At 40.6% G+C, this 20,672-nt stretch overlaps 1 protein-coding gene across 1 annotated transcript in view; it reads left to right on the forward strand.

The window, feature by feature from the left end:
- Positions 1-20,672, forward strand: part of LOC122807687 — a 1,034,636-nt gene that overhangs the window by 533,224 nt on the left and 480,740 nt on the right. Inside the window, exon 9 of the mRNA XM_044078639.1 lies at positions 10,778-10,855. Within this exon, the coding sequence (XP_043934574.1) occupies positions 10,778-10,855 (78 nt within the window). The remainder of the gene's footprint in view (positions 1-10,777; positions 10,856-20,672) is intronic.

Consider the following 20,672-nt stretch of genomic DNA (forward strand, 5'->3'; position numbering starts at 1 on the left):
TCCTTAATTTCTTTGGGAATAGCATTCCCAATTGTTGGAATAGTCTGAATAATGAACTTTGATCTCACTGCTGATTTATTTATTGGAATTTGGCAATCCAAATTAGAGTATTTGTGAGTAATAGTACTACAATGTAGTTCTAAATGAATAATAATAATAATAACAACACCACACATTCCCCTTTCAGGGGCAACCCAGGAGCAATGCTTGATAAAATTACTTGCTCAAGGTCACAGGGTTGCATATAGAAACTGCAGTACCAGGAGCAAATCCATGCAGATATGGAGAGAACATGCAAATAGTAGGTCCACATCAACAGTGACCCCTTGATGCTCAAGGTACAAGGCAGAGAACTTAACCGTTGCAGCACCATAAGCAGCTTGGATTTAAATGACAACCCATCAATAGCTAAGCTGAAGATAAACATAGATTGTGATTGTGCATTCCTATATTCAAGAATAGGTAAATATCACTATATCTGAATATTCACATTTCTTCAGAAGATTTTTATTGCCTGTACTATACATTCTTGCCAATTATTTTGATGATCTCTACGGCTTTAAGCAATCATTTCAAATTCTCATTGTTTTGAAAGTTATAAAATTCCCAGCTCAGAAAGTGAGAATAATTTTCCAATATCATTTCTTCGGGGATTTCATGGTTTCCAAAGATTGATTTTAGTATAGTGACACCACTTAGACTTGTATCACGTAACTGTACAACCTCAGATAATTTTTAATAACACAGTCCACACATAAGAGAGATGCCTTACACTGGAATACATAATTTCCCATTTTCACCAAAGGTAAGTATAAAATATCATGAGGTATCCTCCCCTTTTCTGATTTTAATTCTGAGCACACAATATGCTCCGCCTTTTTTCTCCATTTTATTTAAATCTGCAGACATGCTAAGCCAGTGACTGACATCACAAGCTCTTCCCTTGTACTTGGTTATGCCTAACTATGACTCATTAACTTTGACACGCTGTTGTGTATAAAAGTAGGAATGATAACTGTCAACTTTGTACAATAAGCCTTAAATAAATGACAGTACATCTCAAAAGGTAAAGTACATCTCACAGTAACTACAATTCAAAGGAATTCTTGGTACTAGACATCAACTCTTGCAACTTTTCATCAGGTGGTGGTAGATGTTCTGTAGTCCTATCTCGCCTTCATTCTTACACATGGATCGGCTCTGACTTGGCCTTTTTACAAGCTCAAAGACTTCTAGTTGGCTCATGGCTAGGTAGTTATCTCATGGTGCACCACTACATTCCCCAGATCTCATTTGCCGCGTCGACGAGTTCGGATGTGCTTCTTCTTGGCTGTGGTGAAGTCTAACACATTTTGCTAATTTTTTGCCTAGTTTGTACTGTTTTTTAAATTTAGATAGCTTCATATAGCTTTTGCGAGTGTCGTTTCTGTAGTTTAGATAGTTTAGCTATTTACTGTGTATTTTCCCTGTGTGGATAAGTTTTGCTGAGAACAGTTGGCCATTGGCCTTATCATTCTCATTGGTATCCTGTGTGCCAGTTAGTTTCTCTCTGGGCTTTTTGCCCTATAGTTTTCTAGTAGTTTAGATATTGGTGATTATTAGTAGTTGTAGGTGCTTTTGCTATTAGTTTAACTGTGTGTGCAGTACTTTGTATAACTTAGATAAGCTTTCTCTGTGTGCTGTGTTCTCAGCTTAGACTAGCTTTTTCTTGCGGAGTTCTCCGCATAGTTGTATTGTATTTGCAATTAGGACGGGGTTTCTGACCTTCATTCTTTATTTCTGAGTTGTTAGAGATTTTTTTCCCATGTGTGCGTGAGTGGTTAACTTGGTCATTTCTAATCCCTTTCTTCTTCTAGGTCCATTTTAGTTAGAGGATCTAGGTTTCTTTCCTCTCTTTCTACCCAGGATTAGGCCCATTTAAGTTAGAGGACCTAGTCCCCTCTCGCTCTCTCTTTTTTCCTCTGTGTCTGATTGGCTTAATCTTCTGTGACATGTCTAAAGAGGTCAAAGATCATAAGATCTCTGGCTTTAAAAAGTGTGTGAAATGTTCGCAGAAGATGTCTATAATGGATGGCCACAGTAACTGTGTATACTGTCTAGGGGCCATCCATTTACAGGAAACGTGTCTATTTTGTCACTTATTTAGTGCCAGGGTATTGCAGGAGAGAAAGAATAAACTTATATTAAAAGATCTCCTTAAACCCTCCTTCGAGGAAGATCTGGCCAGCTCTTCCTCCTCTTCTAAGTTGCATGGATCCAAAAAGGAAAAATTGAAACCTTCTAAGAGGCATTCCTCGGTGCCGGCTGGTGCGTCGGAACTGCCTCTCAAAATTTCTAAAACTGACAAATCTGCTTCCTCCTCAGCTCCACTGAGTTCGGAGCCGATCGAGGGTACTACTACTATGGCTACAATGTTGGCACCAGGCAGTTCAGAGCCGACCACTGATAGCAGACATCGAAGTCTGTGTACGGATCTTTTGCCAGTCTCCTCTATATTAAGGTCCCCCATACTACAGAGATCCAGATCTCCCACACTGTCTTCCAGATCTTCCAGGAGCTTATTGGAAGAAGATGTGGAGAGAGTAGTGCTGAGACTCCTGAAGTCATCTGCCTTGCCTAAAATGTTGTTGGCTCCGACCCAGTTGGTTCCAGAGCCACTTGAGTCCGTTATCCCTTCTGCGATTCCTCCTCTGAGCTGTGCTGGGCTTTCGGAGCTGGAATGCTCGGTACCACTGGTGGAACCCTCAGTTCCAGCTCCCACTGAGGTTGTTTTGGAGCAGAGCTCTGCTCGGACACCTTTGGTGCCATCCGTGGTGTCTAGGAGCCAAAGCACCCCAGTCGGCCTCAACAGGGACACCTGGAACTGGGACCTCTTTGGTTCTGAGCCTTCCTCTCGGTGCATCGGCTAGGGTGAGCTCAGACCCTACATCTATCTTGGTGCCGATGGTGTCCTCCTCCTCCTCAGAGCCAGGGAGGTTTTCGGAGCCAGAGAGGTCGGCCTTCAAGATGAGGAGCGTGCTGTCCCAATCATCAGCTCCACCCAGGGGTACCAACACTCTTCCCCCTCAGGCATCTACTTTCGCATCAGCACCTACTCCCTCTCTGGACAGCAGAGATCCTTGGCCTCAGGAGCCTCCAGCTTTTGGCCCCCATTCTTCCGAGACCTCCCCATAATATCTTTCTGAGGAGCCCCCATGGAAGAGGACATGCAAGAGGAAGCAAGTAGACTCCCAGGATAAGTCTCTTACCTCCAACACCAACCTTGAGGAGTCAGAAGGGTCCCCCAAGTCATCCTCTGATATCTCCTTTATAGACATCTTGGAGATCCTTAAGCAGAGGTACGGCTGACCCACTGTTACCCCTTCTGATGAGGAGTCGATGTACCTGAAGGCATTTGGGTCTCAACCTTCAGCCTCTTGGGTGCCTCCACCCTTTGATGAACTGTTAGAGCTTGTTAGTCGGAAGGTGTGGGAGACCCCTGATGCCGCGGAGGCAGTCCCCAGGAGACCAAATAAATTTGTCAGCTCCCAAGGAGTAGGAATTTTTGTCAAAGGGTATTCCCATAGATGCCATAGTGGTGGCGGCGGCCACTAAGAAGGAGCTAGTGGAGACTTCTTCTGTCCATCCACCGAATAAAGAGTCTCGAACAATGGACAGATACGGGACGCATATATTTTCGTCAGTGGCATTTACTCTAGATCACTGAACTATCTAACACACTTTACAAAGCTTCAGAGAGATGATCTTAAGGAGTTAGGAGAGACTCTAAAAGGTAATTCCACTAAGGGAGTCCCTGAGAAGGTGTCTGCTTAGTTGTCCACCTTGAATTCTATTATCAACTCGTCCATGGGGCTGATCTCTTATGCAGCTGATGGAGCGAGCAGAGCAGCGGGTTCAGGAGTTTCCCTAAGGAGGCACTCCAGGATGCACTTGTGTAATTTTGCAGAGCCATTCAAGTCTACCTTTACCAACTCCCCATTTGATGACTCTTCATTGTTTGGACCTAAGGTAAAGGACACGCTCACCTGGTGCAAGCAAGAAGGGAAAACGCACTCTGCCATGGAGTACGTTTTACCATCCCCTCTAGACCATATTCCAAGGGTCAGAGAGGTGTTAAAATGTGGTTCAAGAAGTCCCAGAGGTTTTTCCAGGATGCACAGGGTGACTTCTCCTTCAGAGTCAGAGGAGGAGGAGGAAATGGTAGACATCGCCCTAGAGGCAGGGGCGGACCACAAAACAAGGGAGGCCATGATTCGTTTCAGGACTGGCCCTACCAGCTCTTCTGATGTGGGGCCCGACTGTGCTTCTCTGGAGCCAGTTGGGGGTCACATTAGTATCACTCAAGACAGATGGTTACAAAGAATTATCACCAGAGGTTATTCCATACCCTTTTCTCTGCCACCTCATGTCCCCAAGAGGATCTCAGCTGTTCCACCCAATCACAGGGATCAAGCAACTGTAGAAGTCAAGAAGTTGCTCGCAAACAGACTCATCCAAACCATCCCAGCAGACCAAGTAGGATTTGGAACTTACTCCAGATTCTTTTTAGTGCCAAAATGTACAGGGGACTGGAGACCCATCTTGGACCTCAGCAAATTAAACAAATCCCTAAAGAAGGACAAGTTCCAGATGGTGACACTGCAGTCTATATCCCCCTACTAGGGAAAGACACTTGGATGTACTCAATAGACCTCCAAGATGCTTACTAACACATAAAAATGGACAGGGCATCGGAGTCATGTATGCTTCCGGCTGGGACCCAGTTACTACCAGTTTCGTGCTCTGCCCTTTGGTCTCACCACAGCCCCCAGGGTGTTCACCAAGTGTATGGCAGTAGTGACAGCTCACCTGAGACATCTAGGATTCCGGGTGTTTCTGTATCTAGATGACTGGCTCCTGACCTCCCCCAAAAGGCATCTACTTCTTCAGACCAGGGACGCCACTATTCAACTTTGTGCCCAGTTGGGGATTACTATAAATTGGGAAAAATCTGCTTTATTGCCCTCTCAATTTGTGACTTTTATAGGCGCAGAAGTAGACACAGTAGCCATGTTTGCTCACCTTGCAGTAGAAAGGACACAGAATCTTGTACTACAAATTCACCATCTTTTCCCCCTCCGAAAAGTCAAGGCCAAGACTGTTCTGAAGCTTCTAGGGACCATGGCTTCTAACATAGTACTAGTGCCGTTAGCCAGACTACACATGCAGATTCTTCGGTGGTTTCTGTTGTCCCAGTGGTCCTTCCAACAACTGCCCTTAACTCACCACATTCTGTTAAGAGTCTTGCAAGAAGGACCTCAGTTGGTGGATTCAACCCAATCAGTTAACTACGAGTACTCCATTCCTCCCTCACCAACCCGTTGCCACTGTGACCACGGATGCCTCACAGATGGGGGCCATTATTTAGGCAGGACTGTCCAAGGCACATAGCAAAATCACGAGGCTGACCTGCATATCAGTGTTCTAGAGATGAGGGTGGTGCTCTTGGCATTGCAAGCACTTCACGACCTTCCTCTTGGGATGATTGCAATACAGTTAGACAACATGTCAGTAGTATGGTATCTCAACAAACAAGGCAGAACCAGATCATACCCACTCCGTCGAGAGGCCATTTGGGTCTGGAAATGGGCAATATTGTCCCAGCTCTTTCTGGTGGCAATGCACATCCCGGGGATAACCAACGTGATAGCCGACAAACTCAGCCAGGCAATTATGATGCCTCATGAGTGGTCTCTGAAGCAGGAAATAGCGGAGCAGATTTTCCGCAGAGGGGGACAGCCTTACTGCGATCTCTGTACCAGCCCAATCAATGCCAAATGCAGCAGCTATTTCTCCCTCATCCGCCTTCTGGCGGAGTCACCGAGAGATGCAGTTGTTCACGATTGGCCTCTGGGTCTCCTTTATGCCTTCCCACCCTTTTCTCTCATATACAATGTTATTTAGAAAGCAAAACTGCTGGGAAGCAAACTGATCCTCATTACTCCTTACTGGCCTCATCAAGTTTGGTTCCCCTTTCTCGGGCCTCACCTATTAGACGATCCATGGACTCTGGACCCAGTCCAGATCTCTTGACACACATGTCAGGCTCTCTTTATCCCAGCCTACACACCCTCAACTTGACAGCTTGGCTGCTCCAGTTCCATCCCTAGTCAGGTTTCACGATTTCTCACCCTCTGTGACTCATATTCATACTTCTTTTCATAAACCCTCCACTAGGAAATTATACACCAGTAAATGGAGGAGGTTCTCTGTCTGGGTTGAGGAAAGGAATGTTGACCCTTATACTCTATCTGTTCTGGTGGTATTGGAATTCTTGTCTGAACTTTTCCACCAGGGATCTGCAGCTGCCACAGTCAAGGTTCAGTTGGCAGTGATTTCTAATTTTCATTTGGGTCAACAGGATTCTAATCTGATGTCACATAGGTTGTGCAAGACCTTTCTTAAAGGTGACACTTTAAGACCCCCCTTCAGGAACCAGTTGCTTCATGGGACTTGAATTTTGTTCTATCCAAATTAACGTCTCCACCTTTTGAGCCAGCCCATTCATCTCCTTTGAAGTTTCTGTCTTGGAAGACCTTGTTTCTGGTGACAATCACATCTGCTAGAAGGGTTTCTGAGTTACAAGCACTATCCATCACCCCCCCCCCCCCGTATTTGATATTTCACAAAGACAGAGTGTCTCTTTGTACTAATCCATCCTTTGTCCCCAAGGTCTGCTCCCATAACACTTGGAATCAATCCATAGACCTTCCGGTCTTCTTCCCTAATCATTCCAATGCAGCAGAATGCAGATTTCATCAGTTAGAGGTTCACAGACTATTATGGTTTTATTTGCACCGGACCAAGGAATTCAGGAAGTCAGACCAATTATTTATTTCCTTCCCTGACTCCAGATTAGGTCTCCCAGTTTCCAAAGTGACCCTCTCTAACTGGATCTCCAGCTGTATAGCTTACATTTACTTTTCTGATGGTAAGTCTTTACTTTTCAAAATTAAGGCTCATTCTACGAGATCTGTCTACTTCTGCACCCTTTCAAGCTTAGGTCCCACTTGATAATATCTGTACAGCAGCAACTTGGGCTACCCCTCACGCATTTATTACTCATTACAAATTGGATTTGACCTCCAGGGGTAGAGCATCCTTTGGTTCCAGGGTACTCAGGAGTATTTTTCCTTGAGCCACCCAAGAATAAGGTGCTAGGGACACTGTCTCATATGTAAGAATGAAGGTGAGATAGGACTACAGAACATAAAGAAGTTGTGTACTCACCATAACGTTCCATGTTTGTAGTCCATCTCGCCCTTCATTCTTACGAAGCCACCCTCCTACCCCTATCCTGGAAGGATCTGGAGACAGAAAAATTGTTATTAAGTGGAGAAATATTATTATTAGATTCTTTCTGCATGTTTTTTTGTTATTTCTCTTTCTCTTTAGTTAGCAGCAAACAAGATCTGGGGATTGCACTGGTGCACCATGGGATACCTACCTAGCCACGAGACAACTAGAAGACTTTGAGCTTGTAAAAAGGCCGAGTCAGAGCCGAGGATCAGCTCCAAACCCATGTGTAAGAATGAAGGGCGAGGTGGACTACAAACATGGAACGTTATGGTGAGTACATAACTTCTTTTTTTGAGATACTTCATAAGATTTATAGATCTATCTCAAACATACCTACTTATACACATGTAGATATGCTCTACTCAGGGTATAAGCTTATGTGCATCAACTTATCAGATATTTACTTAACTTTCAAATTATATATTTTTTCAAAGATAGATACAGTCTTTGAAGTCATACAGGTGCCTTATATAAGCACCTTTAAAATATACTCTGACATGGTTAGTTTCATTCTACAATAAATATTTTGCTATGTATGTAGTCATAGAACATTTAGCAACCAACAACTATGGCTAAGTTTCTCTGCTTGAGCATAGTGTGTTTAAGTAACAGTTAAATCTCTGGACCGGTAAACTGTTAATCTACCATTTTGCAATAACACTGTGCCAAGACTTTGCAGTAAATAAATATATAGGAATCTGTAGCAGGTTGTGTCACATTGTACAATTTGATTTCAGTATAGTGCTGTAAGTTATATATTTGAGTATAGGTGCTGTAGTAACCAGATGATTAAGCACTTCAAAGCCTACCTTTTGCTTCATCAACTAAAACTGTGCTACAAAGTGTTACTTCATGCTATAGCAGTTTCCTGAGTGGTATTGCTACATCAGACAAGCTCGGGATAAATTAGACAGATACAGCAGCATGCCTCAGAAATGCATAACATATAATTTCTCATGAAGAGTTTGCAAATTTGCAATTGCTTTCATTTTGCCAGCATTAAGTTAGGTACTTATGCAGATAAAACATGCCCTGTATACTTGAGAGAAGTCACAGAGTTGGCATTTGCTTATAATCAGCTTTAAGCCTTATGCTTCAGTCTATCAGCTTTACTAGATATAGGTTGCTTTTGTTTTGAAGCACCCCCAGACTAGTATATAATAAACTGTGTTTACTATTACACCTAGCTCTTTGGCTATATATTTGCTGTCTGGAACACTTCCAGAACCAATCAGATTCCAAATGATGAGAAACTCCATAATTTACCACTGACACATTGTGTATTAAAGGTACACAGTTGGGAACTAGCTTTGCTCAGCCTGACTTATCAGAACCCTTCTGTTATAGATTGTGTTAGCTAATATGTCACTTTGGAACTGTACAGTATGAATTATTTTAACCATGCTAAGAGCTTCACAAAACTTTCACCTCAAGTTTGTTTGTGTCTTTCAGCTTTTTCACCTCAAGAGTATGATTACTTTAACTGGCCTTACAGGGACAATTGAAACAACTGCCTGTACCTTTTGCATTTTACTCAGTCTAGTCAAACTTGATCCACAGGTCATTATGACTTGAGGACAACATTCAAGCTAACATGAACAGTTTATTATTTAAATTCTGTACCTATAAGTAGGTTCTGTCAATTTACTGTTTTTTTCCAGTATGTAGCCTGAATAAGACTGACATTCCTTTCATAAACAACTTTCTTGGGTCAGCATTTCTCCTTACTGTCATTAGCAGCTTTAACTAAAATGCACTGTAATTAGTGAAGTTACTGGTTACTTCAACACTACGTGAAGCATGTGCTGTATTCAATGTGTGCAGTTCAATTTCATCGTTGCACTGTTCTTTCACCTCTGAAACACTCGGCTCTTGCTGCAACAATTTATTCTTTTTATAAACGTTCTCAAAATGATTACAACCCCTGCAAAGCTTAAAAACTTTAATACATGCTTGATTAGTAATGACTTCTTGCAAGAATTAAATGACAGTATTTAGAATGAAAATAAAGATAAAGACAGCTTAAATAATAGAAACATGTACAGAAAAGAAAAACAATAAACATAAAATGAAATAAAGTGCTCTCATTGTCCTCCATAAGCAGTTGTGCCGTGGAAAGGATGAAATCTATGCTGAGGTGAGGAGAGGAAGTTATTATCAGAGAGAAGTTTAAAAACTGAAAATAAATGCATCTCTCAAGAATCCTTTGGATAAGGGAGATAGGATTGTGATTGGTCTATAGTTTGGGATGTCTCTGGATTTTTCACCTTTGTGAAGATGCACAATGTGTTTTTTCTTTTTCAAGAGTGTTGGGTCATATTTTTCTTTAATAGATTAGTTTATCAGAATAAAATGGTGAAGGCTAAAGTATCTGGTGCCATTTGTAAGTACTCAGCAAGTAGGTTATCTGGTGCCAGAATAGTAGGTTTTAGTTTTAGAATTTTTTTTTATAGTGTGGGTAGGAGCTGCATTAATGGTGGGCACATTATGGTAGTTACTTAGTTGAAGAAGAACTTGGATAGAAGAGTTGATGTTTTTTTTTTTTTTTTTTTTTTAGGAAGCTGATGCTTGAATGAAATGTGAGTTGAATTGACGGTCAACACTGTCAATTTAGTTAGATGTAATTGGGGTGGTTGGGTAGCCTGTCCAGGGTTTACAAAGTTCATTGATGTCCAGAATAGTTTAGAGTTGTTTCGCTGGGTTCCTTGAAATGTGGTATAGTATAACTTTCTATCCATCCTTATTTGACATCTGGCTTGATTCCTGATGTGTTTTAAAAATTGTAGTTTGGTTTGTGACTTGTCTTTTGACCAAGACTTCCAAGCTATTACTAAAACACAAATTCAGAAAATTAACATCTGTTGAATACTAGGTTATAGTATGAATCAGCTGTATATCTGTTTGGCCCTCCTTTTATTAGCCATTACAAATCAGTTTTATCTGTGCAAAACTTTCACAGTACAACATTGTAACACTAACAAGTAAACAGTCCAGTATCAGTCAAAAAAAATATAGTGTGGTGGGGGTCACAAATATGTCCACCAGAGTTCTTGAGCCTAGAAGGAAAAACTTAGCAATGACAAAAAAAAAACATAGTTGTCAGTGGAATAGTACTTACAAGCCTGAAAAAAGTCAGTTTCCTCTCCTATTGTTATAATGAGCATGCATAGGCATTTTTGGCAGACAAGCCTTGCTGCAAATTTCTAAACTGTTTGGGTCCCGGTAAATCTGACACAAAGTATTTAGTGTATGAATACTCATTTGTGAAAAGTATAACCAATTTTATGCATTTATGTTTATTTCTAGGGTGCTCCTAAAAGGGAGAATATATGGTTAGAAAAACATAAGTAGTCATACCTAAATTTTGTTTTAGAAAAAGTAAATGTTTACTTTTGAAAAATACATTTTTCATGTACTTTCATTTTTTACTGATGTCCAGAAGTCTTCACTTTCTGAATGGTTGGCCCATGTATTTGTTGGAATCCAATCCTGAAAAATGCTGCATCAACCACTACAGGTAAGTGCATTTCAACTGTTCAGTGTCCATTTGATAGATGTGCTGTAGAATGTTTGATTGTTAACAGAGCAGAACTCTGATCCAAATGAACAATTTTCAGGTTCAACCTGGGGATTAGCATGAAGACAGCAAAGTATAGTGTATGTGGTTACAGCAATTATTACACAGTAAAGTAAACATGTATTAGCATATCACAGTGAGAAGAACTAATACAGTGAGCAGTACAGATAATGAAAGATAAAAAAACATTAGGAGCAGATATATAGTATTTATATTATGTGCAAATAAGATGGGTTGGGAGAAAAAAGGGTGAAGGAGAGAAGAGGGATAGGAATGTGAAACGGTATGAGTATGTTAGAAGAGTATAGGAAAGGTATGATGAATATAGCAGATAAGAGATTCTCAGGATATGTCAAAGCTGACAGGGAAGTTAGAAGGTGGGTTTATAGGGGACAATAGAGGGTTTATCTTTTCCAAGTTATCCTTCAGTTTGAGAAGCATTGCAAGTAGTTTTCATCAAACAGATATTGCTTGAGTTGGTGTCTATGGGAAGGGAGAGATATAATATTAAATGAATTCTTAAATTTCAGTTTTGGCGCAGTACTCTCACTACGTCATGCTGCTTTACTAGTATAATGTTTTTATACATATAAATGGTGGCTTTGCTTGCTGCACTAAAGTTATGAGGCAGACTGTTAACAAGTTAAACCTATAGTGTGAGGCATCTATGTAGTGAAAATATAGAACAGAAGGCAGTCTGAGGTGAGTAAACAAATACAACATCCTTTAGTACTCCATCATAGTATTTCCATATGAGTGTCACTACACTGAATGTGCCCAGTCTATCATTGGGAACAGTTCATAATCTACAGCCAGCAAATTACATTCTGTGAATACAGATCATCAGACAAGTATGTCTTCCCTGCACAAGGTAATGTAATGAGTTAGCTTTGAGAGCACTTCTAATTATTAACTAAAGGAATATTGCATGTAAATGCATGCCAATATACCTCTGGAGTGACAAGAGGATTGTCTGTGGCAATGAAGATTAAGAAGCAAGCCCCAACATATTTTAGATTAGTAGGGAAGAAATTGGGTCAACAATAGATCATTCAACACTTGATTTATATTTAGAATCTAGTGAACTGCAACACCTAGTGTTGGCTGTGTGTCTTCTCAATGGTTCTTATTAGAAGGTTAGCTAGAATAAACAGTACATAGATTCATATCAATGTCCTGTGCATATCCAGAAATAGGGAAGAAGTAGGATTCCAAGCATGTGTTCAATTTGGCCATGCCAACTCCCTGCCGTCAGCCCCCAAAACCTAACTTAAGCAGCTTGCAGTAATTATACCAACATGTTACAAATGTGTACTTCTTAGTAGGAAAACTCCATGTTAGAAGGGCAGATTGGGGAGTGGGTGGCTGAATACATGACAAATGTGGCTTGTAGTTAGTTGCTTATTTCCTAATTGCTGAAGCATAATATCTGAAGGGGGCTGTCACTTGTGTGCAGTTGCATACTTAGATAGGAGCAATGTCTTACAGCATGAGCTGTAGTGTCTATTGGTTGCTGCAGTGTCACAGCTTCTCGGGAGAAGACAAAGCACACCTTGTATCAGTCTCTCTAAGGTAAAGTGACCTTAATGTGAGAATGTAAAAGGGAGTATTTGCATGAAGCCCCACATGTGTTGGGGTCAGGGGGTTGTTCCCTACAAAAAATGCTTCCTCACATTTTCTTTAGCCTTTTTTGTCACTTGTTCAGAATTTCACAAGCTTGGATGCATATTTTACAAGTTTGCTCAAGTTGTCAATTATGAGATACTGATATCAGATCTTCTGAGGACTCTTAGTAGAGCCAACAAATACAGGCTGAAATATGTGATGATCTTGGTAAATACAGTCATTGAGGTGCAGTGGGAACCTGTTGGGGTCTATTAATAAAGCATAATAAATTAAAACATAAGTTTGCAATACATGAATAATGTTCTAACAAGGCTAGGGATAAAGCTAACAGTTACAGATACAGGACTATACTGTTTATTTAAGTTTAGTGCAACTAATGCTAATTACTAAAAAGATCACAAAACTGTATTTTAGCTTGCAAAACTCAATATAATATAGCTGAATGTGGGAAATGAGTGAGTGTATGTGACCCTGAAGAAGATTATAATTCAGTGAATAGTGGTGGTAATGTGGAAGTAAACACCTACAATTTAAAGCGAAGATGTTCAATGAATTTTGGAAAAAAATGGATGTTTGAATTTGAAAACACTTGGCTTTTACGGTTTAGTATAAAATGTTAATAAAAAAAATGTTTGCTATCCTCATATAGATCTCAGCAGCTATAATGCAGTCACCTGCAGGATGATAATTATGTGGTAAATCATATCATTTACAATATGGAAGTAAACAGTGAATCTTTTTCTTGTCATCAATATATATATATATATATATATATATATATATATATATATATATACATATACCCATGTGTGGAGCTTTAACTAGCGTATACATGGATATAAAATTATCTTTACTGCTGTGTGACTTTTTTGTTAGACTAATTTTGCTCATTTGAAAGCTAAAATTTTCCGAAGCAGATATTACTTTGGTCCCTTGTACCTGGCATTACAAAATGTTTATAGAATGCAGCAACAGTAAATAGTTAAGCAACCTACAGTTTTCAGTTTCATAAGTTGCCATCAGTGAAAAATTAATCAGTTTGTGAGTTAGTTTTTCCAACTATTTTCAAAAGCTGGTAGCCAACTCAGGTGTTAGAATTATCATTCATTTTGATTATTTTTTTTATAGGTTCATAGGTATGTACTAGGCTATTGGCCCTAGGGCCTATACAAGCCTAGCCAAAAATTACTCTGGCTTTCGCCACACAAGAAAATTATTTTCCTGTGCCCCTGTCAAGCAGAACCACAGAAGTGATCCCCGGGGTGAATTTCCTATTACCCATCCAATCATCAAGATTTTTCTTGAAGAGTGCTAATGAGGAGCTCTGTTTGACATAGATAGGTAGTCTGTTCCAGAGTATGGGAAGTATCTGGGACAGGAATCTATCCCTCCAGCATGTTCTGTTTATTGTGGTGACAAGGTTTAGGTCCCTAGAGCATGTAGCTCGGAGGGATTGGGATTTCTTTAAGTGGAGCATGTCCAACAACTCTGGGTTTGACATAGCTTTGTATGTTAGGCAGAGATCGCCTCTGAGTAGGCGATATGCGACAGAGTAAAGCTGGAGTTAGACGGTCTGCATAAGGCATCTGTTTGAGGCCAGTAATCCTCTTTGTGAGGTATTTTTGCGGCCTTTCCAGTTGTTGTAGATGTCTGTTAAATAAAAACAAATTATGACAACACAGGTGGCTCAGATGCAAAAAACTTTACTAGTGTACACCAGGAGGCAAAATACCATACAATACAAGTATAGAGTTTTGTCTGGCATGATACAGGAAATGTACTATGTTATATAGTCATACATTCAAGCTGTGCCCACTTCACTGACGTGGTCAGTCACAGGGCACCTACATCACTATGGTCTACAATATTCTATTCATAAGAAAAAGCTGATGTTATACTTTTTAAAAGTTTTCCCATGAGAATAATACAGCCTTGCAAAGCACCTGGTCAGTTATAATGGCTTTCTGTAAATGTTATTCTTTCAAGGTTTCAGTCCTGCTCGAATACAATAGTCAGTTCAGTCTTGTAATATACTTCTTTGTTCTTCTCGCAACATTACTTTTAGCAGCTGTGCTTTATCTCTGATAATATTCGCAAGGCCAACCATCTCAGAGGAAGGAAGAAAGATTTTCAATGCTTTATACATTCATTTTCCTGACCCAGCAGATAATCATTAGTGAAAAACATAAGCTTGCTGAGCTGGCTACTGCCAGGGTCAGAGTTCAAACACACTGCAGCTCCAAAGCTTCAAGCAATTACATGTAAGATCATTCTTACTGCCATATTGTAAATAGAATAAAATGCATTACATACTATTTGCTTCTAAACTAGCACTTTATATATGTTCAAAATACATATTTTTCTAACATTTTCCTCCCTTTTAATACTTTTTATTCTATTCAGAAACATAAACAATATCATATCGTTCCCTAGCCTTCTCCTTTAATGACTTTCAACTAGGCAAGTCATTTGGTTTATATTTCGGAAAGAATTTCATTTGGAACCAATAGCTCCAGTTCAATGTCTTGGTACAAAGTCTCAGTTACAGATATATCAACAAATTCTTTGACTAATCTTTTCATACAGGGAATGTCACAACAGACACATGCTCCTAATAAGAGCAGACCAACACAAATAGCAATCAAAATATTCATTAGGATTGAACCCCACCCACCAAATAGACTCTGGAAAAAGTTCGTCAGTGGGTTTGGGCCTGGTTCAGTCATGGCCGATACCTGCTGTATTACCTCTAGGTGATCATTTATCTCGTGTCGATTGTCTGGTATGAACGCACAGCATTCTTCTTTGATAAGCGCTCACGTACCACCTCTCGCCGCTAGGGTGAAGTCAAGAGCCATTCGATTTTGTAGCACAACAGTTCTCATTGCATTCAGTTCATCAGTCACAAGTTCGAGAGCGGAAAAAGTTGCATTACTCATTACTTCGAGAAGCTTTGACAATTTTCTCAGCTCCCAGATTGATTTAACTGCTCCATAGGCTGGAAATATTCCAGCCCAGGATATAACACTATCACTCAAGTCCATATGAGTCAATTTCTCTTTATCTTTCTCGGATTGATGATCCTTCCAGCCAGCTTCGATTTTTCCCACTGGATTTACAGGTTTTTCGACTGAATTCCCAGATTTTCGGGCTACATCTCTTACGTTTCGTATCTTACCTAGAGGTAATTCTGCAGTATGCGTTATAGCTGGAACCAGGTAACCCAAAAAACAACTGCTGGACCAATTCTCAGGTAGCCATTTGTATGCTTTTTTCCCACAAACAAAATAACAGTTTTCTACTTTAGTACTGATGCGGGTTAACTCTGAATGAAACATTTTCTTGTCTATAACAGACAATTGTTTATGCAATTCAGGATTTCTCTGCACATCTTTTATTGTTGTTTTCATTAAGCTCAAATATGAATCATAATTTGTGCTACAACTAGTAGTTTTATCTCTAGCCTTAATATAGCATTTATAAGATACAGTTATGTTACAGTTACTCCAACCTACTTGGAGTGTGTCGTTTTTATAGAAACAAACAATTCCTCTCTGTGTAATAGGCAAATACAATGCAATCTTGTCCTGTGATCTCACAGAACCTGAATCAAAAAGTAAGTTTTCCCAAGTCTCATTTATCCCCAAGGGGACAGCGGACATCAACAGTCCTCCATATGCTGTTGGTATAGCAGTACAAACCCAGCAGTTTGAAATGTTCATAGTCTCTACATATACACGCTTCATAGTTAGGTATGTGTTAAAGTTTGGATGCCAGTCTATAGACAGTTCATCACGTTTCTCCACTTTCATTTGTACGGTTATATGCAGGAAAAACCACAACAAAAGGAAAGTCACCACAATCATAGTCAATAGATGTATAGTTAGCAAGATGGTTAAACAATATCTTCGGGGTTAGTTTGTATTTTTACTCATTTTGCTCTTGGCCATTCTGCTTTTGTTGTGTATCAGTCACAAAATGTTTATCAAGCTGAAAATTCTTTACGGTTTACAGTGCGTCAGGTGGACCCAGGACGACCTCTCAGCAACTTTAACTGCAGTAGGCATCGCCAACAGTACCTGATACGGACCTTCCCACTTCGGACTTGTCCAGTTCTTCTTCTTTATGACCTTCAGCCACACCCAGGACCCATGGGTCAGCACCGCTTCTAATGGTCTGGTCTGTTCCTTATCTGAAAAAGAGTTCAACTGCAAAAACAGTTTTATTTGTTAACAATTTCCTCATGTAACTAGCTAATGAGCTGTCAGCCTCTAGCTCTGCAGGCATGAGAGCTTTCCACTGTGGCACATAATATGCCCTTCCAAATATCACTTCAAAGGGGGTCAAACCCTTTACATTTGGAACTGTTCTCATGCTCAGCAGTGCCAAAGGCAAACAGCAAATCCAATTCTTCTGTGTTTCATTCATTAACTTCCTCAACTTGCTTTTTAAAATTCCATTGTACCTTTCCACCAGTCCTGCAGACTGTGGATGGTAAGCACAATGATTCTTCAAGGAGATCCCAAAGAATCTCCCAAGTTGCTGAATCGTCTGATTAACAAAGTGTGTCCCATTGTCACTATAGATTCTTTCCGGTATGCCAAATCTAGGAATTATTTCTTTTATTAGAGCTTTTGCTACTGTTGCTGCATCTGGATTTTTAGTAGGAAAAGCTTCTACCCATTTGGAAAACATGTCTATAATCACTAAACAGTATTTTTTCCCTTCACACTTGCTTAGTTCTATGAAATCCATACAGATAGTATTGAACGGGTATGGTGGTGTAGGAAAACTCCCTTGCTTGGGTTTGAATGCTCCTTGTGCATGATGTTTGTTACAAATATGACATGCTGCACAAAATGTTTGTGTAAAGTTCGTGAACCCATATGTTTGGAATATTCGATTTACTAACTGTACCATCCCCCCTGTTGAGACATGGCTCTGCCCATGGCTCAACAAAGCTGCATATCTAAATAAATCAGACGGCAATATTGGCTTTTTCTCTTTGGAGATGTACAGTCCATTTTCGAGGATTGCACCTCGTCTCTCCCATTTCTGTTTCTCAGTTTTTGTAGTTAATGTCTGCATTGTTTTCAACATTTCTAAATCTAAAATCTCAGAGGGTTGTAATTCCTCATTTAAAAGTAAAGTTTCTGAGTCTGAGGCTGCTTGCTTTGCAGCTGCATCAGCTCGTGCATTACCTTTTGAAATCGAATCCTGTTGTTTTGTATGAGCTACACATTTACAAATAGCTACTTTGGTAGGTAACTGAATAGAATCTAATAAATTCAAAATAAGTTGCACATGATTAATCGGTTTGCCAGTGGATGTTATCATTCCCCTATTTTTCCATTGCTGCGCAAAAACATGCACTGTAGAGAAAGCATACTGACTGTCAGTATATATGTTCACACATTTGTCTTTCGCTAGAGTGCAAGCCCGTGTTAAGGCTATCAATTCTGCTGCTTGAGCAGACAGGTTATGCTGTAAGGGTTGAGCTTCTAAAATCTCTGTATCTGTGACTACTGCATATCCTACTAGATTCTTCCCTGTAGGACCCTTTTTGCATGAACCGTCCACATAAAATGTCACCTCGGCATCATCCAAGGGCATATCAGTGAGGTCTTGTCTGGGCAAAGTTATTTGCTCAATTTCCTGCAGGCAACTGTGTGGTGTGCCATCCACAGGAGTTGGAAGTAACGTTGATGGATTTAATGTTGTACAACGTTCAATTACCATATGAGGTTGGCTCAGCAGTATGGTCATACAAGAAAGATGTCTAGCAGGAGATAGATATGCTATTTTTTCTTGCAGTAAAATTATCGCAACTGCATGAGGCACTCTCAATGTGAGAGGGTGGAATAACACCACAGAGGCTGAAGCCTGTACTGCCATTGCAGCTGCGACTACTGCTTGCACACAGTGAGGCAATGATCGTGCCAGTGGATCTAACTGTGAGGAATAATAAGCTATGGGGCGTTGCTTACTCCCATGCTGTTGCGTCAGAACTGACGTCATGTATCCCTGTTTACAATCTACAGTTTGAAAAAATCTTTTGTGATAATTTGGAAGTCCTAAAACTAATGATGAAGCTATCAATTGTTTCAGTCTGCAGAAAGCTGTTTCTGCTTCAGGTGTCCATTGTAATACATCTTGTGCTGCCATTGGTGTTTTATATATTAAATCGGCCAATGGAGCAGATTCTAAAGCATAGTTTGATATCCAACTTCGAAAAAAATTAGTCGTTCCCAAGAAGGACATCATTTCCTTCTTGGTTGTTGGTTTAGGTGCCTGTAAAATCGCTGTTTTTCTATCTTCGTCTAGTATTCTCCCTTCATTGGATATTACATATCCTAGGTATCTAACTTGTTTATTCCAAAGTTGTAACTTACTTTTGTTTACTTTGTGTCCTTATGCTGCTAAAAATTTCAATAATGCTATTGTATCTTCCTTGCATTGCTGTTGGGTGGGGGCTGCTAGCAAGATATCATCTACATAAAGTAGAATCTGACTACCTCCTGGTGGAGTAAATCCTGCCAGGTTGCTAGCCATTTCTTGTGCAAATATCGTTGGACTTTCACACTATCCCTGCGGTAGCCAAGTATAGGTATATCTTTTACCCTGAAATGTAAATGCAAACCAATACTGGCTATCAGGATGTATAGGTATTGAAAAGAAAGCATTGCTTATATCTACCACAGTAAAATATTTTTGTTGTGGCTTTAAATCGTTCAACAAGGTGTGTGGGTCTGGCACGTAGGTGCTCTGGGTATTATTATAGGTTCATAGGTTCATACTAGGCTATCTGCCCAAGGGCATTTATAAGCCTAGCCCATAGTTATTTGGCTTTCGCCACCCCTTTAGTTTGAATAAAACTATGCCTATTATTTTGCTGTGCCTCTGTCAAGCAGTGACACTGAAGTAATCCCTGGGGTATATCTGCGATCTCCCATCCATTGGTCAAGATTCCTCTTGAACAAGGCCAGCGAGGTGCTCTGCCTCACATGTACCGGGATTTTGTTCCACAGCATAGGGAGTCTCTGGGTGATGAATCTGTCCCTCCAGCACGTTCTATTAATAACTGTGTCAAGGTTTAAGTCTCCCGCCCTTGTGGTTCTGAGGGATCTAGATTTTTTGAGGTGAAGCATATTCGTCAAATCAGGGTTTGACATGGCCTTATATGTCAGGCACAGGTCACCTCTGAGCAAGCGGTATGAGACTGAATAGAGCTGGAGTTCTTTCAGTCGGGCAGCATAAGACATATTTTTGAGACCCTTTATCCTTTTGGTGAGGAACTTTTGGGGCCTTTCCAGCTGCTGCAGGTGTCGGGTCAGATACATTCCGAATGGGGCATTGTACTAAATCATAGGTCTAATGAGTGATGAGTACAGGGGGATGATGACCTCCCTTGATCTAGATGTGAATCCCTTCATGATCAGGTGGGCAATGTAGAAGGTTTTCCCAACTACTTTAGCAACATGAGTGTCAAACGAAAGGCTACTGTCAACCTGGGTCCCCAGACCCCTGATGACTTCTTCTGTGCTCAGTGGATTGCCACCTATATGGTAGCTAGGGGTAACCTTGTTTTTCCCGAAGGGTATGACTATGCATTTCTTGGCATTTAACTTTAGGCCATGGCTCTGGCACCAGTTATCCGTTTCTGTGAGGCCCTTCTGAAGGATATCTGTGTCAGATGTGTTTTCGACTATGGCGCCCAGTTTGCGTCATCTGCAAACTTTGTCAGCCATAACCCTCCTGCGCTTGCTTTTACTTCAGAAAAGTAGATGCCGAACAAGAGTGGACCCAGGACTGAGCCCTGTGGGACACCACTTGTGACAGGCTTTGAGTCTGACATGGCTCCAGCAACTCTGACCCTGTGGGTTCTGTCACTTAGCCAGTTTGCAACCCATCTTGTGATGTATGGGTTTACATTCAAGCTGATGAGTTTTTCGATGATACCTGAGTAGGGTATTGTGTCGAAGGCCTTTGCCAGGTCAAGGTAGGCTGTATGGACTGCCTTTCCCTCATCAATGGCCTTGGTGACTGTCTCGAAAAAGTCAACCAAGTTTAAAAGGCATGATCTGCCTTTGACAAAGCCAAACTGGGTTGGATCCAAAGTCTGCAAGTTCCC

The sequence above is a fragment of the Protopterus annectens genome, chromosome 7.part1 (assembly GCF_019279795.1).
Source record: "Protopterus annectens isolate FY-2018-M chromosome 7.part1, PAN1.0, whole genome shotgun sequence".
Classification (NCBI taxonomy): domain Eukaryota; kingdom Metazoa; phylum Chordata; order Ceratodontiformes; family Protopteridae; genus Protopterus; species Protopterus annectens.